Raw genomic sequence first — 27,671 nt, 5'->3', positions numbered from 1 at the left:
AGGAATTTGGGACACTTCCTAACAACTATGTAACGACCCGTCCCCAATCGTGTAAATATTATCCACTTTAGACCCAAATGAGCCCTCACGATTTTAAAACGCATTTACAGGATTAAGAAAAGTTCATACTTGTATAGCATCAGAAACTTTTCCCCTTATTCGATGTAAGATATTACAAACACCCCCCATGCAGACACAACGTCGTCGTTATGTTCCATGGGATTGCGGGATCAAATAGACGAACACCACTACGGGGCCAAACAAACCCCCACACCGAGGTCGGAGATCGGCTCTAATACCATTTATAACAACCCGCTCCCAACTATGTAAATATTGTCTACTTTGGACCCAAAGGGGACAATATCTACATGATTAAGAGCAAATCGTTACACACCACCTCTTGTTAAATATTCTAAAGAAATTTTTCCAAATCTAATCATTTTTGTTAGATATTGTTGTTTCCCAATATAATCTTTCATATTTGTTATTTGAAAAAATATCTAGTCGTCACAATTAGATATTATTCATTTTAAAGATTGCAGTATTGTCCTTGCTGAACCCTGAAATGAACACCCTCAATGATTAATTATGAAATAGTTGAATAGCAGCACTGAAAACCCCAATGGATCTGGATCATCAGCACACGCTACTCAATGAATTTTTCCTGAGGCAACCCAATCGACCAAGCCATGGGCGCTAAGTTAATTTGTAAGGGGATGGAGTTTAGTATGTGAATGAAGTGCTAGTATAGTAATGTGGAACCAACATGTAAGTTGCAGAAGTATGTGGCAGCCATATGTTTGGTTTTACAAAGTGGCATGGAGTATCAGTTGTATGCAGTGTGTACCATCTTTGGTGTGATGGATTTCTGGCTTGTAAGTATGTTATCTCAATTCTCTTATAAATTGATTATTTGTAACAACTTCAGTTGCTTCTTTCAGGTTCAGCAACAGTTTGATCATGAAGACGGCACTTGTATTCTGCCTTATATTCGGGTTGATCTTGTTAACTTAACCAACAGAAATAAAGAAAGACTGAGGCTTTAACATTGATTTGACAATCAATGTGATTCCTATGTCCAACAGCACCAAAACTCAAGAATCCATTAATCAAACCACTGCATACATTTCCTTTTTTCTCTCCCATGAAACCCTAAATCATAAGGGGTACTATAGGAGCTCGACCCACAACATCCCTTATTTGACATAATAAAACTGATTTAGGCTTTACACTTCAACTAATCTTGTTACCTCTGATGAAGAGTGATGCAGGAAACCCCTTTGGTGGAAGGGCGTAAAGTCAATAATCAATAGACTCCTGTAGCTGATACAAATCTCAACCTGAAGGTTGGATCACTCGGTGCTGAACTGGTAATGATGTTCAAGTAAACATGGACGGTAAAATCCAGCAGTGATGGTGAAGAGAACCCATGTTCATATGGACAAGCAAATGGTAAGGGCCGTGACCATGCATGGAGAAACCAGTGATGCCACCGTGGCTAAGTTTGTAAGAGGATGGATCCTTATATATGTTGAAAACATGAGTACTGTCCGTTGTAATAATGTGGAACCAACGTGTAAGTAGACAGAAGAGTACCTACGGCACAAGTTTGGCTTCTCAGTAACATGAAGTATTAGTTCTATGCTGTGATTACTCTCTTTTCTGACGGCCGTCTTCTGGTTTGTACCTCAGCTACGTACTATGCTTTATGTTCTCGCTTCTCACTACTACCTTACATAAAAACGTTGGGCACAACGGGTTCGGATCATAAAAATGCATTTTATTCCATGGGTGAAAAGTTTTGATGCAACCAAATCAGTTAAAAGTCAGAATAATCTGTGATGTTTATGAACTTTTACTCCAAAAATACATAGTAGATCAAATCCAGTTCACTTTTTGCCCAAAGAACCATAATCACAGTTTGCTGACAACAGTACTGTTAATTAGCTAGAATGGATAATCCAAGTAATGTAGAATCTCAGCTGACCAGGAAGGTCAAAATTCCTACGTGATTCGAAATGGTTATGAAAGCTTCAACCACACATTTACATTCACACATACAAATTAACTTAGTCCAAGGGAATAATTAGCTCCATTTCAATGTATACCATATATGGCAAAGCTAAGTGAACAAGTTTAAGGTGGCGGCCTAAGCCTGGGCTGTTGTTATGCTTGTAGAGACATCTTCGCCACGATCGTGGAATGCAGAGTGCATCATCCTGATGTGCCACAGCACCTATGTGCTCATGGCATTGACTTGTGAGTTGTACCTCCTGCCGCTCTTACCAATTGAATGGTTCGATGAAGTGTTTAGATTTGCGGTGATGTGGGTGGTTCATCTTCTATGACGTTACAAGAAGTCTACTAAACATTATCATTTAGAGGAAGGAGAAGTTATTACTAAGAAAATTATATTAAAAAATAACTTAGAAAATTTAAAATCTATTCTAAAATAACGTAATTAAAAAAATTATCAAAAAAAATTATTAGAAATTTGTTTGCATCGATCGACCATGATATACAACACGTATCTTGACATAGATCGTGATACGAGTCATGACAGGGTTGTTTCATAGCACACATCACTGGTTGCCACATCCCTTCTACCAATAATGTGCTCTTGGCCTTAATCAGATGGGTAGTGCCTCCAATGAAATTAGAGTGTTCAAAGCAAGTCTACACCAGCGATGCATCAGCCTGGGATAACAAAGCAAGACTTGAGTAAAAGTAAATTAAATATATCTTCCTTTTTCTTCATATTATGGATTTGTAATCTCAAAAAACTGATTTGACATTGAGGCCTAGGCACGAAGCCCAATCCCAAACTCGTCGACTGTTGGTAGACCGCTGGAGCTGCTCCTACGGCGGGAGCAGGTCACCGCATGCCAACCAGGGGACCAACTGAAACAGCAATTCCCTCAGAGGCCTTTATCACACATTTCCAGGTGCTTGTTAGAGCTGGGAGTGAACACGAAATAGGCCATGGAGAGTTGGATCTACCAAATGATAAGAATGCTGAGATTAATGATGGACCGCTTTTCCTTGGTTTTAGGTAAATCCCACTTCACCCCCTCCCCCCTTAAAGTGGCAAAGAAGGCCCTGGACGATGGACAGTCTCTTCTGGATAACAAGGCAGGCAAGGAACCTTTTCTTTTCACTTAAAAGAAAGTCTCTTCAGTTTTTTTAGCTTGAACACTCAATATCATGCCATACCAGTTTGAATGGGGAAAATTTAAGATTATATTTCTTTTCCTCTACGAACTAGAGCCTATCTCTAGTTTCTACAATCCAGAATGACGGCTCCCTATACATGGAAAACATCAATTTTTTTTGTCCTTCCTAAGGCCAGAAAGAATGCAGAGATTATAATTATGAAGTGTTCTGTAAATTGTTCATAAATCAGAACTATACCATAAAATGCATCAAATGAGCCTTGAAATCTCTTTATTGAAACGGTAACTCTTATTGGAACATTAGTGGGAAACATCAACTCACACAATGGTTATGGACGAGAAACGAAGTGCAAGGATAAGTACTTGGAGCCAGGACACCACAGTTCTATCAGCACATGAGTGGGAATTAGCCTAAAATAATCACATCAAGAAGAGGCAAATCAAAGGGTTTGACTAATCAACTACGATTGCGGATTTGCGCCTGCTCACCCGCGTGAATCATGAGATGAGTTGAATAGTGGAGTTGACATATGACAAAGTGAGTTGAATACAAGAGTTGACCTCTGACATAATTACACGAAGACACAATTCTTACTTCAACAAACATGCCTATCATGTTATCATAGCTCAACTCTCGTCATCATTTGCATAACACAATAATAAAACTTACTAGTTGGAGCATCATTAATTTGCTTTAACTTTATTATAATTGTGGAATGCATGGTTCTTCATATATATCAAAATTATAAAATCACACTTGGGGGTTGTATTTGTAATGTTAGGTAATTGAATTTGTTCAAATTTTGCTTTGGTGATAGTCTCAAATGAGCTCAGTTTTTCTTGCAAGCTCAAGTTTAAATTTTTGTTTGTAATGTTTTGAAGACATAATTCTTACTTCAAAAAATAGGCCTACCCTATTAACATAGCTCAACCCCTCGTATTTTTGGTATAGTACATGCAATAAAATTGATTCAAATTTTACCATTCATCATACCTAACTAACCAAAACATGGTCAATTTGCTCTAACTTTATAATAAATCAAAGTCACAAAATTACACTTAGAGGTTGTGTTTGTGATATTTGGTGATGTTGAAGTTGTTCAAATTTTGTTTTGGTGATCATTTCAATAGAGCTCAATTTTTCTTGAAAGCTAAAGTACTTACTCAACATTGATTCAATTATTTTTTATTATTCATAGTCTTTAATTAGGAGTCTTATATCTAAAGATTTTAAAATGAACTAAAACCAATCTTACTCATTCTTCACTATTGCCTCAAGTGCTAAAATTAATTGTTTGATTGCACTGTGTTGGCAGATCGGAGGGTTGGCCGCGTCCATCAACTCCCCTTGTGTTCGCCATGGACGCTTGGATGAATGCATTATAAGGGTAGGGTATGCGCATTTTCTACAAGCAATTGTTTTTAGGAGAGTTGGTAGCGCCTGAGGTCCTACAAGTGGTATCAGAGTCGAGGTCACGGGTTCGAACCCCAGGGGTGTCGCTGGGGGGAAGATTGTTGGCAGATCGGAGGGTTGGCCGCGTCCATCAACTCCCCTTGTGACTCCCCTTGTGTTCGCCGTGGGCACTTGGGTGAATGCACTATAAGGGTAGGGTATGCGCATTTCCTATAAGCAATTGCTTTTAGGAGAGTTGGTAGCGTCTGATGTCCTACACACTGTACTCACCAAAGTTTATTCAATTATCTTATGAATTTTAAATAAGCGTCCATCTCTTTGTTAAAGATTTTTGTTCTTTGGTGTAGTTCAGACTTAGCAATATGCTAGTTACTTGTTCATGTTTTGACATAATTTATTATGATTAGAACTTATTTGATAGTTATTCTAAAATACATTTTTAGTTTTTCTAACATTTGAAATATTAAAAACATTTTTTTTAAAAATAAAATCATTATTAAACAGACTCTTAATTTTGTAAGATTTTAATAATATTTATTTTATGGAAATGTATAAATAATGGTTGGCCAACCTTTTCATGTCCTTTGCCCATAAAATTACTTGGTTTTGAAGCTTGATATAACCCTACAACTGCATAAAACCTTGGCAAAGATCAATCATGGTTAGTAATTGTAACCAGACGCAATTTTGTCAATGGAGGCCAATAAATGTAATAATTAATGATTAGAACTGCAGTCTACATATTTAGTTCAGGTGAGAAACCATATTGGTTTTTATTGCTGCGTCTCTCATTTTGAACCCCAATATGGAAACATTGATCACCAAGATAGGTTGAATTATTGAAGGAAATGAAAATGCGCTCCTTTGAAATATGCTTGTTTGGTGACAACACATATCGTTATTTGACTTATTTCCGAGGGCCCTTTCCTAGTGCTCTCACTATTTTGTTTCAACACATCCCACTAATCTAAATTAGGAAATTAATCATCCACATGTCAGCAACTTGACAAGCCACTCTCTCACTCTTATCATGTTGTCACATATCACCCAAATACCGAGATGATGAATATCATGTTGTCGCTCTTATCATATTGTCCCATATCATCTTCTTAATCTTTTTTTCTGATTTTTACTTGCAAGTAATAATCTAATAACCCAGTAGAGAAATTTAAAACCTTGCTTATTTGAAAAAGTTTACAATGCAAAATTAAGTTTCGATGTTTGGTAAAATTTAATATTTATTAATTAATGACTTAAATTGACTTTAAGTTAAATTATTTTTAAGTTGTTAACTTAAAACTTATTATTTATTTTTTACTTTTAAGTATTAAGATTTTTAATAAAATTAACTTAAATTTTATCTTAAATCATCAAATGGCTCTATTTACTCTTACTCTCATTAATTTTAACTAATATTTATATTTTTATTAATTTAAAGCAGTAAACTGATGTGTTATTTGTTAAACATTTATATTCAAAATATTATGGAAACATAAACTAACTCTAAAAATATTTATTATAAAATTAAGTTATGATTGTAAAATCATACTTGTAAAATATATTTTCACTTAATATGATAAATGAGGTAAAAGAATTTTGAGATTAAAAATGAGTTAATTATTTTGACTTAATACTTAAAATTATTTTTTTACTTTTAAATTATGGTATTAAGTTATTTTACCCAACATACTTAATATATTTAATAACTTAAATTCAGTCATTAAATAATATTAAGTTGTTAAATTGATTTATCAAGTATCTACGGAATGTATGTGACACTAACATCTATGTTATGGACCCACTAAAAAAATGTGCATGGGTTCAATGTCAACTTCTCATTAGGCTAATTTATTTAATTAGAAATTAAAGCATGCGACAGCAATTACATTTTTAAACTTTCATATTCATCATATTGATTAGAGCTGAAGATCAGATCTTAGAACTAATTTCCTCTTGAAATGATACCTTGGAACACCGGGCAAGATTTTAGAGGATACGGGTCAAAGATAATGAACTAAATTAATGCAAAAAAAAAGGGTATTGGCAATCATTATTTTTCCATAGTGCTAGACCAAATCAAATTAGTGGGAACAATCACTTTTGGGAATAAATAAAAAAAATTGAGAGGAGCAAATTTGAACTAAATATATTTCAGCTTCATGGCCAACGTTAATCATTACTTAATCAACTTGAAATTTAATTTTGGAGTAATATTAACTATAATCAATATTATAATGACGTTATTACTATTGATGTATTGTGTAGCAAGGACCAACCGTGGCATGCTTAGAAAATCCACATGTCTGAAAATGATTTGACGTTAGTCTTTTTTTTTGGAGAACTAATCTAGAATTTTTTCTAATGATCACATATTAGCTACTTATTATGTACTATCATTTGTAATTAATTAAACTTAGGTGGTGTTTGTTTTTTTGGCTTTTTGCTGAAAGCAATTTAGTTTTAAAATTTAGGTTGTTTATTTTTCTACTTTTTCATGACTTATTATAAACTTTTTACTAAATAGAAAAAGTCAAAATATGTAGCTTTTTCTACATAGAAAAAATAACGTATTGGTTTTTTTTACTTTTTAATACTTAATAGAAATAAAATACTATAAAAACAAACAACTTAATATTTAACATTATTAAGCATTAAGGTTTTATTTAGAATTAAGTAAAAAAACAAACACCGCCTTAGTCATGAAATTGTTGTACTTAATTTGCGCCATAAGTTAATAACTTACCATGTTCATAGAAAATGTCAACTTGGCAAAGATAATAATTAATGACTACAAACATATAGTTTTATCAAAGCTTGACAAAAGAAATCCGACGATGTCATGAATAGATCGTTGTAGCATATATATATATACTTAATTATTTCAGATACTTAATTATCTATTAAACAATTGCTTATTTCATTAATCTTGGAATAATATAACCCTGGATATCGTGGATATCTTCTTATTGTAACTTTGATAGCTACTGCCCAGCTCACCAAGCATGGTAATGCAGTGCAATTATTTCAGGTGAGCAATTATTAGCTTTAATGCAGCGTCATCCATGAATAAACCCTAGAAACAGAACTAACGGGACCAAAGTTTAATGATTAAGTATTTGAACATCCCCACTGAAAATGCCCTGATTATGAGTCTTCGTCCCAATTTCTTCTTTGGTGGCCCCAAACCTCTTCCCATGGTGCTAATACAATATTGAGATTCCCCACTACGGCTCTTAGTGCCATTTTATATGGTATACCCCAGGCCAGTAGTCAAAACACACACAAGCAATAGTTATGAGACTCACTTATATATATGGCCAAACTTGGACATCTCTCTTTCATAGCTCTTCAAGAAAGTTTCTCAAAACAGGAGGGTGGTAAACTCATCTAACTTACAAAACCCTAGTTTTAGTTTCAGTTCATTTTTCCTTCGTTTGCTTGTTTGTTTGTTAAGATTTTTAAGTAGCAAAATTTTGAAACAACTGCAGTTGCTTCTTTCAGGTTCAGCAATTGACAGCTTGATGATCATGAAGCAGACTGCACTAGTGCTCTGCGTTGCCTTTGGGTTGCTCCTGCTAACTCTAGAAGCTGAAGGAGGAAGACTTACTTTGGAGGAAGTGCAAAAGGCCAAACAGCTCCTAAGCGGTGCAAGTCCCAATAGCAAGGTTGGCGTTGGGGTCAATGATGTTAAAACTATTGCTGGAGACATGGACAATAAAGTAGCCGAGAGTGATAGCGAGAGTTCCGATAGCAAGGGGGGCGCCACTCACCGTTTATTTCCTGATATAGTTAAGCCAAAGGGAAGCCCATAAAGAGGGGGACGAAGCTTTTTATGTAAATGAATTAAGCTTAATTAGTTTATAATTATAATGTGGAAAAAAACATGAAAGTAGCCAAGAAGAAAAAGAAAGTAATGGCGCATGTTTGGTATCACAGAGTTGCATGGAGTACTATAAGCTCTATGTTATGTGTAGTATCGTTGTTATGTTATGGCTTTCGGCCTAGCTTGTCAACTATGTACTGTGTTTTGTGTTATGACTATATATCATACCATCTTCAATAAAAGCCATGGCTACCATGGATATGGTGTGTGCTTGTTAATCTCTATGAAGGGATGGATGACTACATTTGTTCTCATAGCTGTTTTACAAAATTTCCATTTTGCAGATTGAAATTAAACAACTATGCAAGAAAATCAATTGACCTTTCTTGGCATAATCCACAACTTATAATTGTATTAAAATTCAGTCTACCCTTTTTGCAGAGAACCATAATCATGCTAAGAATCTAACCACGTATTATTGAAATTTAGGTGAGTTGGTCAAGTTGATGGTTAACCTAAATCTAACATAAATTAAGGAATAATCAATTTAAATCTAACCTAACCTAATCTCAAACTTGTATTACTCAGTTTAAACATGATTCAACCTCATTTTCATAAGCTCGAGTTAGTCGAATTGATCGGATGGAATGATTCAAAATCCACCTATAATGTTTTTTACAAATCTATACCTAGATAGTAATTAAAAAAAAGTAAAAATAAATTTATATTCCCTTTTAGAAAAATGAAAAAGTGTATGATATATGATATACATTATAGGATATTATTAAAATATTAAATCGGATTTGACGTTGAAATGATTATCCAAATCTATTCGATCATCAGATTAGGTGTCAAGTTGGGTTGGATCAATCCATTCAAATTGCACGCCGATAGATACCTAATGGCATTATTAGTTAATTAGTCTACATATGCATAATCATTTGAAATTGGAAAGCCAGAGGCAGCTTCATATATATTTTTACATATATCAACATCTGGTATGATTCATTAACTATGGATCACAAGTTAGCAATTAGCTTGTTTCCATGGCACCTTTTCCTTTCACTAGAAAGAAAGTTTCTTCATTGCTTTTTCTTACTTGGAGAAATGAATCATAAGAGGAAACAAATCAACGGAGAAGTCACACAAAACTCATAGAAGGTATAGCCAGTTAAGAAAGATTTTAGCTCTTTAGCTTCACTAATCTCATGGCTCATTAGCTTGAATCAAGAGTAAAAAAATCAAAGTACAACTTTTTTTTATGTGTATATGTTGTATTATGTGGCTCATATTTGAACGAAAAGATATATGAAGAAAAATGGGCAAAATGTCGGAGCAAAGCAGAGTGGAACGAGAGTGTAGCAAAGTGGGGCAAATGATAGGTTGGGGGGTGTGAGGGGCAATGCTCCTTGCGGTACGGTTCATAGGTAATTTTTGGAATTTCATTTTTAAAGGTTAGTATAAATACCTTTTTATGTAATCTTAATTTTAACACAGTGAATATCCTCTTTCCTTGTTTCTATAGACATAAGCAATTAACAAAACCACACTAAATCTTTATGTTTTCTTTCTTATATTTCTATTTTTTTTCGTCATTAATTGTTGTACAGATTCCAACCGTATATATATATATATATATCAAATATCGGAGAATATGGCATTGAAGCCATTACTTATTGAAGCATTAATGGTGGGAAACACTCACAGTACTACATGGAAAAAGATGAGGAACAAATGTCAAATTATATTAAGGCATGACGCTTCCACAGTACCATACACCAGCATACGGGTGGGGAACATTAACCTTAGAAAAGTTAGGGGAAAAAAACCTAAAGAAAAATGTGAGCCGTCATATTTGAATTCTATTTTTAAACTTGATGTTCAATGTTGATGGCAATTACGGGTGGGCTTGAAGTTAATTCCTGGAGTAACAGTACTGACTACTAGATATATTAATATGATTGCCACTGATGCATTACCTTAATTATAGTAATAAGGGAAGTTTTTTCCTTTTTGTTTGTTTTAATCAATGGTAAAAAAATATAAAAAAAAAATTATTGTAACGTTATGCTTATTATGAAACTGTCATTACATGAGATTAATGCATATATACATATTGTTATAACATAATAATGTCGTTTTTGAGCTCCGGGATGAGTCACCCAAATAATAATTCTTAAAATAAACTTAATCTGACTTATCTTCATTGAACAATAATTGATTTTTAAATGAGATCAGTCAAAAACTCGATTCAATTATTAATATCAAAGTCAATGGTAATAAGTTCGAGTTATAATTATTAAAATAGAAATATTTTGTTAAGTACATGTTTGGATACATTTTTTTTTTTTAAATTAAAATTTTTATATAAAAATATAACATCTTGTAAAAAAATTGTCTATAAAAGTTGCAAATTATAAGGAGTTATACGTCCTCCCTACTACCTGGATATGAGTGGGGAACAAGCACCGTAGAAAAGAAGAAAAAAAATTAATATGATTGCCATCATTTGATGTCTTCACTTACAAAAGCCCATCTTCTTGGCTAGCATGCATATGCCTTCTTCTCTCGTAAGAAATAAATACATATGTTTGTGTTATTTCTACATGTTGCTTAGGTGTGACGGTAACTGAACTTCATTAAATTTGTCAAAAAAACAATTTTATATCTCTTGACATATGTTTTAATGGAAAGAAAAATGTCTGGATAAAAAAAAGTAAAAAAAAAAATAATAATGTAATATTATGCTTATGATGAGCTATGAGCGCTAGAGATTAATACACATATGTAAAATGATGAACTTTTTGTGAGGATTAATAAGTGACCATCGATAGTAAGGTATTTGTTGCTTATTTGGACAAGTATGCATGCATGGTTTTCACGTATGAATGAGCCAATTATTTACAATTAACAAGCCTCTTTCTTGTATGCATGCACATAAATTTTAATTCCGTCTTGTTTGAAATAGCTCTTTGCTTTTGACTCTAGGGTTGAATCAAAACCAAAAATAAAGTTAAAGCCATGATGATATAACTAATGGCAGAGGTAGCACGTACATGCTCAAAGGAGGCAAGTGTCCCTCCTAAAAAACTAATTTTTATTAACTTAAAAGGGGAAAAAAAGACTTTAACAATTAAGTCAAATTTACTTTTTTTATGACATTTCTCTCTAAAACCAATTTTTTCTATTTTGTCCGTGCCTCACGTTTCTGGCTTCGCCAATGGATATAACTTTGTCTTTAAAAAAATTTATAATTTAGGATAGTAAAAATTGAAAATCATCGCTATTTTCTAATTTAAAAAAAAAAGTTTTAAGAGTTTTTATATCTTATATAAAAGTGTTGTTATTTTAAAAATATAAAATAAAAATCCAAACAAACCCTAAATTAATCCTTCAAACAAGTTTAAGTTCTTATATTTTCCTTTTTTTCTTTTTATGATTGGTAAAATGCCAATCTTAATTTCCAAGGTTGAGGAAATACAAGATTGAAATTTATTATTAATAGAAATAAATAAATAAAATATATAAGATATATCTCTTGAGAAATATGATTGCTAGATGTACTAGAAAACTCTAGCTTCCGTGCTTCGTCATCCATTAGTGAACCCTAAAATGTAAATAATAGCTTAATCATCAATCTTTATCACAATTGCTTCTTTGGTGCCCACAACATCTTCCTTGGTGCTTATTACATTGAGATCGAACCCACTACTGCACTTAGTGCTCAAACATTTTTATGCTACCCCCCACCCTAACAATCCAGATGATAGTTATGAGACTCCCTTATAAATACTCAATCTTGGAAAATCTCTCTTGTATATCTCTTCAAAGCAAGTTTCTCAAATCAGGAGACTGGTAAACTCTTCAACTAACAAAACCCTAGTTTCATTCCATTTTTCCTTTGCTTGTTTTAGATCATTTGCATGTACTTCTTTCAGGTTCAGTAATTGATTAACAGCTTGATCATGAAGACGCTACTTGTCCTCTGCGCTGCCTTAGGGTTTTTCTTGGTAACCCTGAAAGCTGATGCAGGAAGGGTTACTTTGGAGGAAACGTATAAGGATCTCAATAGGAAGGTGGGTGTTGGCGCTAATGATCATTTTAAAACCATTGCTGGAACCATGGACAATAAAGTAGCCAGCAACGCGGATAGCGACTCCTCCAATGGATCTGAAGATTCAGCTAGTCACCGAGTTTTCCCGGAATTAACTAACCCTAGCGGAAACCAACCAGAAAAATCTAACCCAGGCCGCCGAGGCTAAGATAAGAAGATGATGGATCAGGATGAAGCTTATCTATGATAGTAATAATAATGTTGCGGAACCGACATGTAAGTAGCCGAAAAGGCCATGTTTGGTATCACAAAATTGCATAAGGTGATCAGCTCTGTCCCATGCTTACTATCTGGTGTATGACGGGTTTCGGCTTGTCGAGTATTACGCTTTTGTGTTATGAAATATCATCTTAAATAAAAACCATGGCTACCATGGATATGGTGTGTGCTTGTTTATGTATATGTTTTTTTTATATATGCTTCATCTGTTAATGAATCTTCTTCAGTACTGGTATAAACCATATATTGATGCAACCAAATCAATTGAAGTTCTTGGGCATAATCCACAATTTTTAGTCATGGTAAAATTCAGGAAGTTCTTTTCCCTAGAAGAAAGTCTCTTCATTTTTGCCCGTTTCAACTAGAAGTTAGCTTGTTTCCATGGCACCTTTTCCTTTCACTATAAAGAAAGTTTCTTCATTGCTTTTTCCAACTTGGAGAAATGAATCGTAAGAGGAAACAAATCAACGGAGAAATCAGATGAAACTCATAGAAGGTATAGCCAGTTAAGGAAGATTTCAGCTCTTTAGCTTCATTAATCTCATGCCTCGTTAGCTTGAATCAAGAGTAAAAAAATCAAAGTACAACTTTTTTTTTATGTGTATATGTTGCAGTATGTGGTTTATTTGAGTGAAAAGACATATGAAAAAGAATGGGCAAAATGCGGGAGCAAAGTAGAGTGGAACGAGAGCATAGTGAAGTGGGGCAAATGATAGGTTGGGGGCTGTGGGGGGCAACGCCCCACAGTATGGTTTAGGGTTATTTTTTGGAATTTCATTCTAAGGGTTAATATAAATACTATTTTATGTAATCTTAATTTTGACATAGTGAATATCCTCTTTCCATGTTCCCGTTGACGTAGGCAATTAGTCGAATCACGTTATATCTTCATGTTCTTCTTTCTCGTTTTTCTATTTTTTTTTCACCATTAATCATTACATGGACTCCAACTATGTATATATATATATATATATATATATATATATATCAAATATCGGAGAATATGGCATTGAAGCCATTACTTATTGAAGCATTAATAGTGGGAAACACTCACAGTACTACATGGAAAAAGACGAGGAACAAATATCAAAATATATTAAGGCATGACGCTTCCACAGTACTATACACCAGCATATGGGTGGGGAACATTAACCTTAGAAAAGTTAGGAAAAAAAAAAACCTAAAGAAAAATGTGAGCCGTCATATTTGAATTCTATTTTTAAACTTGATGTTCAATGTTGATGGCAATTACTGACTAGATATATTAATATGATTGCCACTGTTTGATGCATTGCCTTAATTACAGTAATAAGGGAAGTTTTTTCCTTTTTGTTTGTTTTAATCAATGGTAAGAAAAAGGCCTAGATAAAAATAAATAAAAATAAAAATTTATTGTAACATTATGCTTATTATGAAACTGTCATTACATGAAATTAATGCATATATACATATTGTTATAGCATAATAATGTCGTTTTTGAGCTCTAGGATGAGTCAACCAAATGATAATTCTTAAAACAAACTTAATCTGACTTATCGTTATTGAACAATAATTGATTTTTAGATGAAATCAGTCAAAAACCCAATTTAATAATTAGTATCAAAGTCGATGGTGATAAGTTCGAGTTATGATTATTAAAATAGAAATATTTTATTAAGTACATGTTTGGATACAATTTTTTTTCTTTCTAAAATTTAAAATTTTTATATAAAAATGTAACATCTCATAAAAAAATTTGTCAATAAAAGTTGCAAATTATAAGGAGTTATACGTCCTCCGTACTACCTGCATATGAGTGGGGAACAAGCACCATAGAAAAGAAGAAAAAAATTAATATGATTGCCATCATTTGATGTATTCACTTACAAAAGCCCGGCTTCTTGGCTAGGATGCATATGCCTTCTTCTCCCGTAAGAAATAAATACATAAAGGAAGTTATTTCCTTTCATTTTGGAGAATCGAAAGGTTTGTGTTATTTCTACATGTTGCTTGGGCATTGTTGGGATGTCATTTGTTTTTAGTATATTTGGCTCTGTGCCAGTCAGGGGCATCACAGAGTGGCCTCCCCAGGATTCGAACTTGAGACCTTAGGCCTTAAGGCTTAGGACGTTGCCCTCCTGGTACCATCTGAGTAAATATACTCAGAAAAAATGACGTCCCAACAGGCATGACAGTAATTGAACTTCATTAAATTTGTCAAAATACAATTTTATATGTCTTGACATATGTTTTAATGGAAAGAAAAATACCTGGATAAAAAAAAGTAAAAAAAAAAAATTAATGTAACATTATGCTTATGATGAGCTATGACGGCTAGAGATATTAACACATGTAAAATGATGAACTTTTTATGAGGATTAATGAGTGACCATCAATAGTATGGTATTTATTGCTTATTTTGGACAAGTATGCATGCATGGCTTTCACGTATGAATGAGCCAATTATTTACAATTAACAAGCCTCTTTCTTGTATGCATGCACATAAATTTTAATTCCGTCTTGTTTGAAATAGCTCTTTGCTTTTGACTCTAGGGTTGAATCAAAACCAAAAATAAAGTTAAAGCCATGATGATATAACTAATGGCAGAGCTATCACATGCCCAAAGGAGGCAAGTGTCCCTCCTAAAAAACTAAATTCTTATTAAGTTAAAGGGAAAAAAATTTACTTATTTATATGACATTACCCCTAAAACCAATTTTTTCTATTTTGTCTCTGTGCCTTACATTTTTGGCTCCATAATGAACATAACTTTGTCTTTAAAAAAATTTATAATTTAGGATAGTAAATATTGAAAGTCGTTGCTATTTTCTAATTTTTTTTATAAAAAAAAAAAGATTTTTAAGAGTTTTTATATCTTATATAAAAGTCATTACTAGTTTTTATTTTAAAAATATAAAATAAAAATCCAAACAAACCTTAAATTAATCCTTCAAACAAGTCTTAAGTTCTTATATTTTTCTTTTTATGATTGGTAAAATGCCAATCTTAATTTCCAAGGTTGAGGAAATACAAGATTAAAATTGATTATTAATAGAAATAAATAAATAAATATATAAGATATATCTCTTGAGAAATATGATTGCTAGATGTACTAGAAAACAATAGCTTCCATGCTTCGTCATCCATTAGTGAACCCTAAAATGTAAATAATAGCTTAATCATCAATCTTTATCACAATTGCTTCTTTGGTGCCCACAACATCTTCCTTGGTGCTTATTACATTGAGATCGAACCCACTACTGCACTTAGTGCTCAAACATTTTTATGCTACCCCCCACCCTAACAATCCAGATGATAGTTATGAGACTCCCTTATAAATACTCAACCTTGAAAAATCTCTCTTGTATATCTCTTCAAAGCAAGTTTCTCAAATCAGGAGACTGGTAAACTCTTCAACTAACAAAACCCTAGTTTCATTCCATTTTTCCTTTGCTTGTTTTAGATCATTTGCATGTGACAAAATTTTGTGACATCTGTAGCTGCTTCTTTCAGGTTCAGCAATTGATTATCAGCTTGATCATGAAGACGCTACTTGTCCTCTGCGCTGCCTTAGGGTTTTTCTTGGTAACCCTGAAAGCTGATGCAGGAAGGGTTACTTTGGAGGAAACGTATAAGAAGGTGGGTGTTGGCGCTAATGATCATTTTAAAACCATTGCTGGAACCATGGACAATCAAGTAGCCAGCAGCGGGGATGGTGAGTCCTCCAATGGATCTGAAGATGCAGATAGTCACCGAGTTTTCCCGGAACTAACTAACCCTAGAGGAAACCAACCAGAAAAATCTAACCCAGGCCGCCGAGGCTAAGATAAGAAGATGATGAATCAGGATGAAGCTCATCTATGATAGTAATAATAATGTTGTGGAACCGACATGTAAGTAGCCGAAAAGGCCCATGTTTGGTATCACAAAATTGCATAAGGTGATCAGCTCTGGTGTATGACGGGTTTCGGCTTGTCGAGTATTACGCTTTTGTGTTATGAAATATCATCTTAAATAAAAACCATGGCTACCATGGATATGGTGTGTGCTTGTTTATGTATATATTTTTTTGATATATGCTTCATGTGTTAATGAATCTTCTTCAGTACTGGTATAAACCATATATTGATGCAACTAAATCAATTGAAGTTCTTGGGCATAATCCACAATTTTTAGTCATGGTAAAATTCAAGAAGTTCTTTTCCCTAAAAGAAAGTCTCTTCATTTTTTACGTTTGAACTATTAGTTATATTTGATTCCCGATAAATATTAAAGAAAAAATATTTTAAAAAATAATTTTCTCATATTTGATTTTATTGTAAAAAGTAGAAGAAAAAAAAGTCAAATTAATATAGTTAAAATTAATAACTAACTTATATAATTTTAAATTATTTAGTCTTTATATAAAAGAGTTAAATAAGTAAAATGGATTTAAAATAAATCTAAATTTTGTTTTATTTTCCTTCACTTTTTCCCGCATTTTCGAATCAAACATAACCCTAGTCTAATGCCACAAAATGATCAAGAATATATATCATTTTTTCCCTTTGGTGAAATTAATTAATAGGGTCTATCTCAATTTCAATGATCACTCCCAAACTCCTAATTATTTTCCCAAAAGCATCAATGATAAATACCCAAAAAAAAAAAAGGAAAGAAATAAAGAAGGAAAATCCCAAATTAAAGCTGAAGATAGGATATTTATACAAATTATACTTGCAACAAGCAGGCTCATCCTCTTGTAGTTCATAACCCACAACTTGATATCTAGAAGATATTCATATATTACTTGTTGGAAAATGAGTGGGGGACATTCACAGTACTCAATATACATATATGGATAAAGATGTGGAACAAAGTGCAAGTATAGAAGCCATGACACTGCCCCAGTGGTACCAGCATATGAGTGGGGAACAGTAACCTTTGGAAAAACTGAATCAAAACATTGACAGCCATCATGTTTGAATTCTATCTTTAAAGTACTGGGAAGGGATATTCACTGTCCATGGCAATCATGGGTTGGATTGAAAATCTTGGATTAATGGTAGTGACTATATTAATATGATTTCTTTGATAGTCCACTATGTTAATATGATTGCAATTATTACTCCTATAACAAAGTAATGAGGGAAGTTTATTATTTCTTTTCCTGTTGGAAAATTGTTGGATTTCTTTTGCTGTGTATCACTAGGATGAGACTGTGCATGCTTCAACTTAAATTTGTCAAAGCACTTCTAATTAAACCTGGGAATTATTCTGTGCTTGTCTCCGCGTTGGAAAAAAAAAAGATGGAAATCTAAAAGAAAAGTTGATGTAAAAAGTGCTTATAACGAAGTGTGATTGAGAACAACCATGGTTCAACCGAGATAAGAGCCAATCTACAACTAATTGACCTCTTAAATGCACACACAAAGAGTTCTAGCTAAAGACTGAACTGAAGTGTATTAGTTTGGCCTTGTTTGAAATAACCTTTTTCCCTTTGGTTTTGACTAAAAATTGAAGTTGAAATTAAGTCATTATCTCAAAGAGTAATATTCGTATTATTTAAGGACTTTTATTAAATATGAAACAATTTTTTTGATGTATGGTATTTAGAGAAAAAAAAATGTTTAATTTAATTAATGAGAATTAACAATATTATTATACTTAGAGTTTGTTTGATAATATTTTAAAAAAAAACATTTATAATATAAAAAATGGTTTTAAAGAAAAATAAGCATTTGATAAAATTTAAAAATATTTTAAAAAAATTAAAAAGTTACTTTTAATATTATTTTTTATAAAAGAAAAAACAAATGATGGGTGATTTTCTTAAAAATACTTCAAATAAAAAAATTTCAAAAGCACCCTTAGTTTTGTGATAGAAAGATTGATATTCACCGAGCTGTGATGGATTACCGTTATCGAGATGTTTTAAACTCGAAAGTAATTTTATTAATGCATGGCACTAATTCATGGGGGACCCTAGCTAGAAGGGGAAATAGTGACCAAAATTTAATATTCGAACAATTGAACATCAGCATTGAATCTGTCTCCATCCCAAATATTGCTTCTTTGGTGGCCACGACCTCATCCCTTGGTGCTCGGACATTGAGATATTCCCCACTAGTGCACTCAGTGCTCCAAAACCCTTTCACTGCACATGACTCCGGCCAACACTAATCCAAACACACTGATGATATTAAGTTATGAAAATATATATATATATATAGATAAGTTATGCGTGTATGTATGTATATGTATATGTATATATCCAACCTTGGAAATCATTCTTCCATAATTTCTGAAAGCAGGAGAGTGGTAAACTCATCAACTAATAAAACCCTAGTTTCAGTTTTCTTCCCTTTTTTTTTCTCTATATTAGCTTATTTTGTAACAACTGCAGTTACGTCTTTCAGGTCCAACAACAGTTTGATCATGAAAACTGTACTTGTTCTCTGCGTTACCTTGGGGTTGATCTTGCTAACTCTGGGAAAGCCGATGCAGGAAGGGCATGAAGCCAAACAGCTCTTAAGTGATACGAATCTCAATAAGAAGGCTACCTTTGGCGCTTATGATGCTAAAAGCAGTATTGCTGGAAACATGGAAGTAGCCAGCAGTGATGGTGAGAGCACCGGTGAAACTGGACAACAGGGTACCGATGACTCTCACCGATATTTCCCGGATATTGCTCACCCAAGGGTGAAAGACCCTGAACGCCATGGTTAAGTGTACAAGGGGATGGAGCTTATGAAATGAATAAATGAAGTATTAGCTATAATAATGTGGAACCAACATGTAAGTATAGCCAAAAAAGTTAAAGGCTGTGCAATGATACATGTTTGGTATCACAAAGTTGCATGAAGTATCAGTTCTATCATCTATGCTATATATGTTCACCTTCTGGTGTAGAAGATTTCGACTAGTTTGTCAACTCTACTTTGACTATCATGTTAAATAAAAACCAGGGTTACCATGGATATGCCGTGTACGTGATCTTAATAAAGCCTTAAAAGAACTAAAAACTCACTATTTATGGGATTATTTTTCTATCTATAGAAAAGCAATAATCTTATGGCTTGAAATAACCTTTTTGTTTTTGGGTCTTCGGGTTAACAAGAGACTGAAGTCGAAGTCTGAAAAGAAGATCAACTTCTATAAAGTGTGATTAAAGGGTCAAAGCTTGACCCTAATTGATATTCATCCACGTAAATATATAGTACATCAAGCAAACCTAATTAAGGGAAAACCGTGAGTTTAGGAAACAATCCTAAACAATAGCAACTACTTTCCTAGAATACTTTCCTAGAATATATCATAATATCTCAATCGTGAGTTTAGGAAACAATCCTAAACAATAGCAGCTACTTTCCTAATATACTTTCCTAGAATATATCATAATATCTCAACACCCTCCCTCAAGTTGGAGCATGAGGTTCAAAAATGCCCAACTTGGCAAGAAGATAATCAAATTGTTTCTTTCCAAGAGCCTTTGTAAAAATATCTGCCAATTGTGTAACAGTAGGAACATATGATGGAGCAATCAAACCATCTGTTATCGCATCCCGGACAAAGTGACAATCAACCTCAATGTGTTTGGTGCGTTCATGAAATACTAGATTTTTGGCCATATGAAGGGCTGACTGACTATCACAAAAGAGCTTGATTGCCTTTGGGTGGTGCACACCCAGGCTCAGAAGCAACCCCTTCAACCATTTGAGCTCACAAGTAACTGCTGCCATAGCTCGGTATTCCGCTTCTGCAGACGAGCGGGAAACTGTGTGTTGCTTCTTTGTCTTCCAAGAAATAGGAGATTGCCCAAGAAACACAAGCCATCCGGACAAAGAGCGTCTAGTGACTGGACATGCTGCCCAATCAGAATCACACCAACCCTGTAGGGACAGATCACTATCTGCACGTAACAAGATACCCTGACCCGGAGTACCTTTCAAATAACGAACGACTCTCAAAGCTGCCTCCCAATGCTCAATTCTAGGCTCATGCATAAATTGAGATAATATATGAACCGAGTAGGCCAAATCTGGACGGGTCACTGCCAGATAAATGAGTCGACCTACTAATCTGCGATAGGACTCAGGGTTCAACAAGAGCTCCCCATTTGCGAGTCCTAATCTGTGATTTTGCTCGATCGGGAAGCCACACGGCTTGGCTCCCAGTAATCCGGCCTCCGATACAATGTCAAGTGTGTACTTGCGTTGACACAAGAACAAACCAGCCGAACTCCTGGCCACCTCGATTCCGAGGAAATACTTCAAAACACCAAGATCTTTCATCTTAAAACAATCACTGAGATAGGCTTTAAAGGTCTTAAGAGCAGCGGAATCATTCCCAGAGATAATAAGATCGTCGACATACACTAGCATATTTATTTGAACATTGCCCGTAGTGTAAGTAAAAAGAGAATAATCAGAGTAGGATTGTAAGAAACCATATCCTTTAAGAGCCGTGACCAACTTGGAAAACCAACATCTCGGAGCCTGTTTCAACCCATAAAGTGATTTCCGTAACCTGCAAACCAAGTTCGGATCGGAACGCTCAAATCCTGGGGGTAGCTTCATATACACTTCCTCCTCAAGATCTCCATGTAAAAAGGCATTGTGAACATCCATCTGATGAAGTTCCCAATTTTTCGAAGCCGCAATAGCCAAGAAAGCACGCACCGTAGTCATTTTGGCAACTGGAGAAAATGTCTCATGATAATCAATACCAGCTTCTTGATGATTCCCCAAAACTACTAATCTGGATTTGAGCCTTTCAATATCACCGTTTGAGAAGTACTTGGTTCTGTAAACCCACTGACTTCCCAAAGCACGCTTACCCTTTGGAAGAGGTTCAAGAGTCCACGTACCATTTTCCTCCAAAGCCCGAATCTCCTCATGCATTGACTTTTGCCAACCGAATCTTTCATAGCCTCTTTAAATGACTTAGGATCATTGCTCGAAATAATAGTTGCAAGAAACTTTCGATAATGTACAGAAAAATTGTCACAATTTATATAATGTGCTATGGGATAAGGAGTACCTGAGGGATGCTGTGGAGACGGAGTGGCGGGAGATGGACTTTCAGCAACCACCGTATGAGTAACAAAATCTCGTAATAGAACCGAAGGAAATTTATCCCTCATTCCCTTTCCCATAGGAGCAGACTGCCCATTGCTTGAATTGTCAAGTCCAAGTGAATCAAGCCCAACAGTGGGAACAACTTCCGGCCCAGGTGAAAGAGGCGCTGAAGAAGCCTCGGGATTTTGTGTTTGGGCTTGTGGGTTAGGCAAATCAGCATCATCATCGACAAAATCAGCAAAATCACTATCAATTTCAACATTTACCGTAGGCACAATGTTTTCCGGAATAATATTCACAGCACCCGGGTTACCAAACGGAAAAACATCCTCAAAAAACTTGACATCACGAGAAACAAATAATTCCTTGGTGTCCAAATCAAACAACTTCCACCCCTTCTTTCCAAACGGGTAACCCAAAAACACACATTTTCTACTTCTACTTGCAAATTTGTCACCTTTGGATTTTTGATCATGAGCAAAACTAAGACAACCAAAGGTGTGAATTGCCGCATATGAAGGAGGGGTGCCAAATAGGATTTCAAATGGTGTTTTATTGTGTAACAAAGGAGAGGGAGTGCGGTTTATTAAGTGAGCAGCGGCAAGAACACTTTCGCCCCAAAAATAAATAGGCAAATTTGCTTGAAAGCGTAATGCCCTCCCCACATTTAAAATATGCTTGTGTTTTCTCTCAACCCTCCCATTTTGTTGCGGAGTTCCCACACAAGAAGTTTGGAATAAAATACCAGTTGCAGAAAAATAGTCAAGTAGGCATTTAAATTCCGTACCATTATCACTTTGAACAACTTTCACTGTTTGAGAAAATTGTCGATCTACCATTGCAATAAAAGACATAAACATCCGAAAAACTTCTATTTTGTCGACCAACAAATAAATCCACACAGCTCTTGAGAAATCATCAACAATAGTTAAAAAATAACGAGCTCCACAAGAAGAGACATGTTTATAAGAGCCCCACAAATCACAATGTATTTTCTCAAAAATTCTAGTTGCCTTATTGTCACTTAAAGGAAATTTGTCTCTAGGATGCTTAGCACGAAAACATATTTCACAAGCTTTGTTTAAACTACCCTTAAGATTGCTAACTGGAGGAAGTAACTTCACTACTTTCTCTGAAGGATGTCCCATCCTTTTGTGCCACAACTCCAAAGTGGATGCTGCGTTGTGGACAGAAACATGTTGTACCGAATCACCTTCAGCTCCACCGAAGTAGTAAAGTCCATCTCGCCTAACTCCCGTTCCAATCAGCTCCCTGGTGTGGTCCTGTATAGCACACATATAAGAGTTAAATTGGACAATACAATGTAAGTCATCAGTCAATTGTGAAACCGAAAGTAAATTGCAATTGAGTTTCGGCACATAAAGAACGTTTTGAAGAGTGATGTTATTCGACAAACGAACGGAACCAGATTGGGTCGCAACAACAGATTCACCATTAGGAAGGCCAACCGGACACTCAAACAACGCTATAGTATCAAATAACCAAGATAAATCACCGGTCACGTGATGAGTTGCCCCGGTGTCAATGATCCATGACTTCGTGTCAAACTTACCATTCAACCTGTCATCCAGAACTTGAGCATTACCAATTAAGCCCGCAAGAGCTTTCCATTGTTTGGGTAAAAAAGGTGAATTCATCTCCCTTTTAGGTGGCGACAATGGTGGTTGTTCATCGTCGCCGGCCATTGTTTTATTGTGTGTGCATGTCAGCGCTCTGATACCATATAAAGTGTGATTAAAGGGTCAAAGCTTGACCCTAATTGATATTCATCCACGTAAATATATAGTACATCAAGCAAACCTAATTAAGGGAAAACCGTGAGTTTAGGAAACAATCCTAAACAATAGCAACTACTTTCCTAGAATACTTTCCTAGAATATATCATAATATCTCAATCGTGAGTTTAGGAAACAATCCTAAACAATAGCAGCTACTTTCCTAATATACTTTCCTAGAATATATCATAATATCTCAACAACTTCCAAACCCTCATTACTTGGAGGATAAAGATCAAGATTGATTTTTCACCAACCATGATAGATTATTACCTGTAGTGTTACATATCCATTTCATGCATGAACTGTGTATATATAGCTAGAAGATAAGTCAAATATTGGACGATATGTCACTGAAGCCATAGCTTACTGGAAAGTAAGTGGGAAACATTTAGAATAGCATGCATATGGTTCAAGATGGGGGAACAAACTAAGTGCGCAAAAAAAGAGTACATGAAGCTAGGGCACTTCGACAGTAGTACCAGCACGAGGGGTGGACGATCACCTTTAGGAAGAAGAAACTAAAACAAGTTGACATCTGGCACTTTCGATCTGAATTCTACTTTTAAGTTTCTTCACATAAACTAATCATGAGTTGACTTGAAATCCTCCAAGTGTATATAATTGCTATTATTAGTTGGGTATTTTTTGGGAATGATTTTGATTACAGGGTTGTTGATTTATAATGTCTTCTAAAATAGATTTTTTAAAAATCACTTATCATTTTAAGTGATTTTTCGAGTTTTTAAAAGCGATTCTTAGAAGTTTGTTAAGTTCTAATTCTTAAGAAAAAAAAAATACACACATAGCAGGAAGCATTTCTAACTTTGGAGAATCTATATACACTTGATTAGAAGTTTGAGCAGTCCATATTAAGCTCATTGTCATTGGCCTCACGAGATGATGCGTTTGGTCATTTCCATATTAAGTAGTATTAGCGATAAAAATGAAATGCATCTGGTCCATAATTATAATCGCTTTTTTTCCACTATTAATTATCACTACCGAATTTACTAAGCTAATCATGAGTTGAGTTGAAAAATTCTTGGAATGACGTACAATTGCCATTGTTATTGATGATGTATTGCGTAAATGGGCATTGTTTATTAGCACGCTATTGTTTTGACTTAACTGAGAACTTAATTTGAAGTCGATCTCAACCTAATGGGTTCATTAGTGATAAACACCTGTTTGAATTAGCTTTTTAGTTTTGGGTATTGGCTTTAATTAAAAACTTAGGGGTTGTTTGGTAAATTTAATATTTATTATTTAATGGCTTAAGTTGACTTTTAAATTAAATTATACTTAAGTTATTAATTTAAAACTTATTACTTAATTATTACTTTTAAGTATTAAAATTGTTCGATAAAATTAATTTAAAATTTATTCTAAATTATTAAATTAACATATGATCTTCATAAATTATAATTAGAGTAAATGAAATTGAATAACAAAGAGATAGTGAAATAACAAAGCAAATCATAGAGGTAATTAAAATAAATGTGGGTAAAAAAGTAAAATAAAAATATAGATTTAACAATAAGTACTTAATTATTTTTACTTATTACTTAAAATTATTTTTTACTTTAAATCATACTATTAAATTATTTTACCAAACATACTTAATAATCTCAATTAAGTTATTAATTCATTTTAAGTTATTAAGTTCGTTTACCAAACACTCACTTAATTTAAAATTAAAACTCAAAACTTAAAACTTGTAATTTCACACTAATAACCTTAATATATACCACTAAAGTTTTATTAAAATTAAATTTCCACCTGTATTAAGAATCAAAACTTCTATAAAAATAAATATTATTCTCACATTTATATTAAATTCTTTTTAAAATCAAAATAGTTCGGTAAGCTTAGAAAAAGAAAAAGAAAAAAAAAATCCAAGTTTGACTTTCACTAGATTGTGAGAGACATACTATTATGTAGTACTGTTCTATCCGTTTCATGCATGAACTTCATATCCGGAAGAGAAAATCAACTATGGGATAATGTACTGAGCCCATAACTTATGGGAACCATGGTGGGAAACATTTGACGTGCTGTAGTTGTACGATTGAACATGGGGAACAAGTTAAGTGCAAAGAGAAGTATAAGAAGCCATGACATTTCCACAGTATTCCCAGCATTTGAGTGGGAAAGAAGAAGATATAAATGTTGACCACAGGCACTCTTGAATCCCATTTTCAAGCTTCATAGTACTACTCATCATGAGTTGACTTTAAATCCTTGTTCCTTCCTATTGTCTTTGACTCAAATATCATAATTCCTTAATAAGTGAATAAGTTAATTGATCATAGTTCAATTAACTTATGATATAATTCACTAAGTATAAGGTTTTTAACTGATCGTTTATCTTTTTCTCAAATCAAATCAATAAAGCAAGTTTTGTTAAAGCTTTATCACACGGGGTGAGCCGGGGAAAATGCACATGTGATATAATTATGATTAGTTTTGCATAATTCCATATGGTATAATTATTAGCATTTTTCTGCTTAAGTTATAAACTCAAGTACCCGAAGCACGAGATTCGAGATTATTAGTAAATAAAGATCAATTCTTGGACACTCGATATATTAAAAATATTTATTATGATATTATATAAGAAATAAAAGTTGACCAACTTGGGAAAAAGATTAAGGGTCTGTTTGGGTTAACTTCTAAGAAATTAATAACTCTTTTTTAAACTCAATAAGAGTTTATAAATTTGTTTGGATAATATATATGCTATTTGGACTTATAAAGAAGCTATTTCCTTCTAGTCAAAACTAAACGAAGAAAGCCATCTAAACAGACTCTAATATCACTATTCCTACTCGCTCGAATGCTACTGGGCCTAGGGGATTGTACTTTGAGGCCTCTGTTGAACGGCCGATTGGGCTAGAGAGAGGCCCAAAATCATAATGAGCATTCGGACCAAATGGGCTGGTTTCTTTTCATGGACCCTGCTAGCTGATGTGTGGCCCAATTGTTATAACTCATTGACATCCAAAGAAGTATTCTCATAAGCATACATATTACTATTTTTATTTTTTACTACATTTTATAAGTATTAATTGTAAAAGTAGTATGTTGAATTTATTAATAAATCTAGTAATTTTTGAAATAATTTGGAATATAAAAATTAAGCAAATTAATATAAGGAGAAACTAGCTTAGTCATTGTTGACTAATTTTGTTCTAAGAAATTCTGATATTAATTAGCTTAATTTTTTTAGTTTCTTTATTTTTGAAAATTAATAAAATTGTTAAAGAATCTGACAAATAAACTCTTACTAAATTTGAAGTCCATTTTACATAATAAGAAAATTTGAAATATTATAATTATGCACAGGAGGGAAGAAAAATAGGCATAGTTATTTTAGACGAATTTTGACTTGAGAAATTCTAGTATTTAATTAATGAATTTAATTTATTAAGTTTTATTTGATTTTAAATTAATTAAAAATTCAATATGAGCATATGCATTACAAGAAAATAAACATACTTATCGTTTTTTAAATAAAAAATAACAATTTATAGGTTTATTAAAATAAATATTATCAGGTTTTTTAAAAGTACATAATTTTTTTTGGTATCCACGGATTTTATCATTACATTATTTATTTATATTGGTATCATCCATTTATTTTATATTTATTTTAAAATGTTGTTGTTCATTTTTAATGAAAATTATAATTCTAACAATTTGAGAAAAAAAATTAAAAGATAGTAAGAAAAAAACCAAGTAGATTGGTGAGTTGGTGAATAATAGAGAGAATATGGGTTTTAATTGGGTGATGAGTTTATAAAATAAATAAATAAATAAAGTTTTTTTGGTATAAAGGAAATTATTTTTTCACTTGCTTTTTTAACAAAAAAATGTCAAAAAAATCCAAAAAAAAAAACCTTTCCTTTCTTATTTTTTTAAGGGTATTATTTGTTAATTATTTTTAAAAAAGGAACAATTTTCTCACAATAAAAATAAATCAGATAATTACCAAATTTCAATGAAAAAAATAAATTGAATTGAAGAGAGGCGAATATTTAAATACACGTGCTTAGAAAAACATAGCATAAACAAAATTTTCTAAAAAAT

At 33.4% G+C, this 27,671-nt stretch overlaps 1 protein-coding gene and 2 long non-coding RNA genes across 3 annotated transcripts; all 3 read left to right on the top strand.

Moving 5' to 3' along the window:
• The first annotated feature begins 7,888 nt into the window (after window positions 1–7,888).
• On the top strand, window positions 7,889–8,692 carry LOC100854371 (uncharacterized). The gene is made up of 2 exons (XM_003631900.4): window positions 7,889–7,964; window positions 8,089–8,692. Exons 1-2 carry the CDS (start codon window positions 7,901–7,903, stop codon window positions 8,397–8,399), a joined length of 375 nt encoding a protein of 124 aa, XP_003631948.1. The 5' UTR covers window positions 7,889–7,900; the 3' UTR covers window positions 8,400–8,692.
• Window positions 8,693–12,203: 3,511 nt separating this feature from the next.
• LOC100248243 (uncharacterized) lies at window positions 12,204–12,924 on the top strand. The gene is made up of 2 exons (XR_785723.3): window positions 12,204–12,265; window positions 12,349–12,924. It is a non-coding gene; the product is annotated as an uncharacterized LOC100248243 (long non-coding RNA).
• Window positions 12,925–18,955: 6,031 nt separating this feature from the next.
• Window positions 18,956–19,683, top strand: LOC100253370 (uncharacterized). The gene is made up of 2 exons (XR_785724.2): window positions 18,956–19,024; window positions 19,123–19,683. It is a non-coding gene; the product is annotated as an uncharacterized LOC100253370 (long non-coding RNA).
• The last annotated feature ends 7,988 nt before the right edge of the window (window positions 19,684–27,671 follow it).

This window comes from Vitis vinifera, chromosome 5 (assembly GCF_030704535.1).
Source record: "Vitis vinifera cultivar Pinot Noir 40024 chromosome 5, ASM3070453v1".
NCBI lineage: Eukaryota > Viridiplantae > Streptophyta > Magnoliopsida > Vitales > Vitaceae > Vitis > Vitis vinifera.
The sequence above is the reverse complement of the archived record's forward strand: the minus strand, read 5'-3'. Positions and strand labels throughout refer to the sequence as shown.